Raw genomic sequence first — 5,539 nt, 5'->3', positions numbered from 1 at the left:
TATATATATAATATATAATGAAATTTTATTCGAAATAAATGTTATATTTTTTTGTCTTTTATCAACATATATATTTTGTCAAGATTAAAAATAACAATATTATACAAGACTTCTATAAAATTATTTAAATTACGGCTAACAATATAATTAGCCACTTTATGATGATAAAACTTTGGCGTCAATCTTATATTCTTTCAAATACAAAAATATGACAAATAAATCAATAAAAAAAAGTAAATAAAGTTTAATATATTTTTGAACAACTATTGCTATTATTTTGAAATGTTAATGGACATATGCATTCAATTATTAGTAAAACAATTTTAATCACAACAAATTTAATTTTTTACGTGTAAATAATAAAAATTTCACTTTTGCATATCGTATCATATTTGCATTAAGCATTACATTATCGAAGCACATTATTAATAGTTCATAAAATCAAAAGATAAACCAAAGATTTAATTTAACTATTTTTCACGTGGCTATTTTTATCTCCATATACTCTTAGAACTTCTTGTATTCGCCTATCCTTACGAAAAAACATGATTGGGAGTTAATAGTACTATTAACCAATAATAACTATTGATGGCCTTATGATGGAATAGCTACTATTCGTCAATCAACAGTTATGATCGAATATCAAAAGTTACTATTGGCTCCCAATCATATTTTTTCGTAAGGATAATCATATCCAGCCACGTAGCAATCAAATATAATTTACTAATACAATGAAACAAGTTAGAGATTTTGCGTAAAATCAGGATAAACATTAAACGCATTGGTCTCCTGTGCATGAAAATTCATTTCAACATCGGTATGCGCCTCGAAAACCTGTTGATGACCATATTGCGAATTCTGTTCTAGGAGATGCTGATGGCGCGCTAGTATGTGTTTCATCAGGCTGTCCTTGTATCTGGTTCTGTGTGGACAAAAGGCGCATTTGAACTTCGGGTCGACCCCACACTCGAAATCGTGATGCCGCTTCAGATGGTGCTTGTGCTTGTAAGTTTTGCCGCAGGTGACACAGGTATGTTTGGATATCGCAACGTATTTCAGATCAACTGAAACAGAAAAAAGTTTACCAGCGGTTAGTACGCATCATTTTTTCAATGAGAAATGTGATGCTTCATGACGATATCAACTTCTTCCGGGAGCGTTCGGGTAGTAAAAGTAATGTTCTCCGTTCTCACCGTGACATTCCGTCTCTGCCGTCCACTAAATGTACTTAGCGTGAACATCAAATGGCAAACACAAATGTTATTCTGTCTTATGAAACCTACACAATATGGATTATCCACATATATCCAACAATTAAGATAGGTACCTGACCACTTTTCTCAAACCCTACTTACCTCTTTGTTATTGTTATCCGATCGCTAATTATCATTTTTTATTCTCAAAGACTTAAAGATTCATGATTTAGAATCTATGCTACAGAACGTAATTAACGTATCACACAAAAGAATAAGGAAAACAATGGGATTTGATTGGCAAGGAATTTTAGAGATATTAGTTTTAGAATGAAATGTCGATTTTATTAAATTACTCACAGATTTATCTTAAATCTAAGATGAAATCTTCGTCAGATAGACTTCTACGTTAGGATAGCGATACAAATATGGAATGCTTCATAATTCAAACAAATTGATAAAAAAAAATATACACAAATCGAAATTTTGCTACACAAACGTTTTAGACAATGGTCGCATTCAGCGAACTCAACAGTTGAGTGAGCGCTTGTGTTATTGATGTATTTTTTTAGCTCATCCAATCAGAATTTTAGATCTAGAAGAATACATAGCAGTGAGCGTTCACTCAACTGTTGAGTCTGTTGAATGCGTCCAATAGTCGCGTTCAGAAGACTCAACTGTTGCGGAGCGGATCCGTGAGTGCTCGCCACTATTGGATGATTTAGAAGAATGCACTAATAACAGCGAGTGCTCACGGAGCGCTCCGCAACAGATGAGTTTTCTGAACGCGACTATCGAGATTTCTTCAAACTGAAGATACTCAGCATATATTAAAATTTTTAAAGAAGTCGCACGAGAAAATTCTCATTTATTCTCGTATTGACCCTTTGTCCTACGAAATCCTCGAGATCTTGGTAAGTCGTCGACACTCGAGTAAATAGAAAGTCAACATTTAACAGGCATACGTCGAGAGAGTTTTCATGAATCCTGATGCTTAGAGATGGACATGCGAGGTACGAAGCCGTGCTTGGCGTGTTTCATCATGTGAACTTGAAGATACGACTTGTAAGTTGCTTTGTACGGACAGTAGGAGCACTGATGCGTCGGTTGCTTGCCGCACTCATTCGTCACGTGCCTCCTTAAGTTTTTCATCTGATGATAACGGCGATCGCAGTTGTCACAGGCGAAGCGACCTTGGCCACGACACCGCCGTCGATCTTTTCCCGTAGCCCTTTGAACCACGTAATAGCTCATCTTCATGTAACCTGAAAACACGAAGAGCACTTTATTAATACTAGAAGTAGCACTGGTCTTCATCATCCTCATAGTTTGATGGGAAAAAAGTATTTCGTTAATCGATGTGTACCTTAAATCGAATATAAACGAAACTATTTTGTTGACAAAGTCAACTCAAGTCTTGCGTGATATCAGATACAGTAAAAAAAATAACTGCAAACAGGATAGGTCGCTTTCGAGTAGGCTGGATCGTAAAATTTTAACGTGATCGAAAAATAACAGTATAAGAAGAATATACAAAGCTATATGAGAAGAGATCCGCCAAGTATCTGAAAAGTATAACATATAATATCACAAGCATGCAAATACAATTACACATCCTCATGTGCATTTTATTAAAAAAAAAAAAGAGTTCTTCAGAACTGTTCTATATATACTCACGCTTTGTATTCTCCATATCATCTATACATAGTACAATTATTCGTAAATTTTCTCACCATTGTCTTCTTAAATGCACTGTGAAGAGTTGAGCGACGATTGAATTCGTATCTAGTGTAGGTACTAGGATCTAGTTTCTCTAGGAATTAAGAATGATATTAGCGAGGAAATAATAATATGCGTCAATATTTCTCTCAATGTGTATTACGAAGATAAAGAGAATATTTTACAAGCCACTGTTAATGTACAATAATCGATCATTCGAACATTCGTTCTGACTCACTTTGACGCGTTATTAGCTAATAATGAAATGTCAGTTTTATTTACAATTGCACAAGATATTCATCTACGTACTGACACTCTATGGAGACATTTTCCACGCAATTAATGATAGGATGTGACAATATTACAAATGTAATCAATTAATTATGTTTTTGTTTTATAAATTAATGATTTTATAAATATAATTTAAATAATGGAACAAATCTTAACTAAATATAGAAACGTACCGTACATCGACATAAAAATTGATTTATTATCTTAAAACAGAAAAAATCTTTTAATATCACGATGCGAAAAATCAATTTCGCCCAACAATTTGCAAAACAAAAAGATAAAATAAAATTTATTCATGCTTGATAAATATCAAAATATAATTCGATTATCCATAATTCTAATCTCAGTAATAAAAAAGGAGAATAAATAAAGTTGTTCGACAAATGATTAATCGTTAGGAAACGAGAACGGCAAATTCGGATGTACATGTGTGATGTGCTTCGTTATGCTGGCCTTGTACTTGCTCTGATGCTTGCAATAAGGGCACTTGTGCTTCGGCGCCTTACCGCACTCGACCACGATATGTCGACGCAATGATCTCTTCACCTTGTAGCATCGCCCACAACGAGGACATGGGAAATTCTTTGGCTGTTGAACTTCCATCACTATTTGGCCTTCGCTTGATCGATAAATCGACTTGATTTGCTGCGAAGACAACGCCAAAGGATCGATGTCCGCCACAGTGTTGAAGTGCCATTCTGAAAATGTTTGTGCGATTGTTAGACGGGAATTCATTTGATGATATTTTGCTACACGTAAATATGTATGTATATATGTATGTATATAAATCGTAAACTTATTATGTGTGATCAAGCGTCCGTACAGGTGTTCTTCCGACGGCAACGTCGATCCGATGCATAAAGACTTACTTAATATATGAATTGAGCAACGGTTCATATATCCCATAAGAAAAATTTTAATACAATACTTGTTGCTAATAAATGACACATTTTAATTAAAAAATAAAGATATTTTTAGATTATTAATACAGAAAATTAATAAAAAATAAAGATATTATTGGATTAATATAAAATTCATACACTGATGACACAACATAGTGTCTTTGTGTTTCATATTAATTAATCTCTTCAGAGATTAATTAATAACTATAATATATGCAATCAAAAATTAAAATCACTGATTAAAAAGAACAAATTAGATATTCACTTTAATACATAAAATAGTACAAATTATTGTAATAATTATTATTGTTAAGGAGTTTCTCTTCAGCAAAACATATTCAAATAATCCCAAGAGATCGATCAATAATATCTCAATAAACTTTTTGTGCAACTACATCAATTTCTTTAAAACGTTTTATAGTCCTAACATTTATTATTTTCAGCAAATAGCTCTACTAGTCACGAAGTTACCATCGAAAAAACAATGTTTCAATCACTCTTGCGATTATAAGTCAAATATCTTTACCCTTTATTTTCACAGTCGTATATATTTTATGCAGTAACATCTCCCATAAGAAGAGCAGTCAAAGAATGATTTCTTCAATATTCTAAAACTGAAATAACCACGGTTACTGAAAAAAATCTTAGAATTTTGTAAAATAGATTGAATGTAAGCAATTGTTCCATTTAAGGAAGCTATATAATACGTCATAATATAAACCAAGCCTTAGATTAATAACTGAAACAAAATGTCCAATGTAATTGATAGGGCTATCATAGAAAAGAAAGCGGTTTATCATAATTTTTATTGAAGTATATATATATATATATATTGTATATAAATAGGTATCTATAATACTTTGCGTTTCGCACGATATTCACGCACACATAAAAACACGCGCACACATGCACACACACACACACATATATGTGTGTGTGTGTGTGTGTGTGTATGTGTAGTTGTCATGTTTTATAATAAACGTATTGCAAAGCGTATTACTATCCACATAAGCGTGCATAGTCTATGTCTTTCTTATTGTCAATCGTGCGTGAATGTTAATAATAAGTTCATTTGTATTTTTCGTCATTTATCGGATGTTTCGAAACTTACTCGTTACATTCAGTTTCGTTCACAATAAACTTAATTGTATTAGGATAAATATTATTGTTTAATGAGAATTAAGTAATTAAATAAGCTTCTTTAATATAAAAAGTAATTACGTATATTGACTCGATGCTTCTCTGTTTCGCAAGTTAACACTTATTAAACTTTGGCATTGAAAAATCTACGATATTTCGTACTTTCGAACCAATAACGCTGCTTTTTCAAATCACTTAAAAGAGCGACATTTGTATCTTAAATATATTTTTTGCAGATATTAAAAAACTAAATCCTTTATTTCAATCTCTTATTTCAAAAATTTATAACGTGTA

The 5,539-nt window shown here is 32.3% G+C and overlaps 2 protein-coding genes across 12 annotated transcripts in view; both read right to left on the bottom strand.

Moving 5' to 3' along the window:
* Positions 1-5,539, bottom strand: part of LOC108726946 (longitudinals lacking protein, isoforms N/O/W/X/Y) — a 245,629-nt gene that overhangs the window by 102,750 nt on the left and 137,340 nt on the right. The window lies entirely within an intron of this gene.
* On the bottom strand, positions 3,583-4,715 carry LOC108726951 (oocyte zinc finger protein XlCOF14-like). Its single transcript, XM_018454810.1, has 2 exons — positions 4,632-4,715; positions 3,583-3,901 (listed from the first exon to the last, which is right to left on the bottom strand). Exons 1-2 carry the CDS (start codon positions 4,669-4,671, stop codon positions 3,591-3,593), a joined length of 351 nt encoding a protein of 116 aa, XP_018310312.1. The 5' UTR covers positions 4,672-4,715; the 3' UTR covers positions 3,583-3,590.

The sequence above is a fragment of the Mycetomoellerius zeteki genome, unplaced genomic scaffold, assembly GCF_001594055.1.
Source record: "Mycetomoellerius zeteki isolate Tzet28-1 unplaced genomic scaffold, Tzet1.0 scaffold458, whole genome shotgun sequence".
Classification (NCBI taxonomy): Eukaryota; Metazoa; Arthropoda; class Insecta; order Hymenoptera; family Formicidae; genus Mycetomoellerius; species Mycetomoellerius zeteki.
Note: the sequence above shows the minus strand (reverse complement) of the source record. Positions and strands in the feature narration are given on the sequence as shown.

Coding starts and splice junctions, on each gene's coding strand:
- LOC108726951 (XM_018454810.1), bottom strand. CDS start 4,671: ATGTTACTGCATAAAATATATACGACTGTGAAAATAAAGG. Junction 3,902..4,631: donor TACGACTGTGAAAATAAAGG/GTAAAGATATTT, acceptor AAACATTTTCAG/AATGGCACTTCAACACTGTG.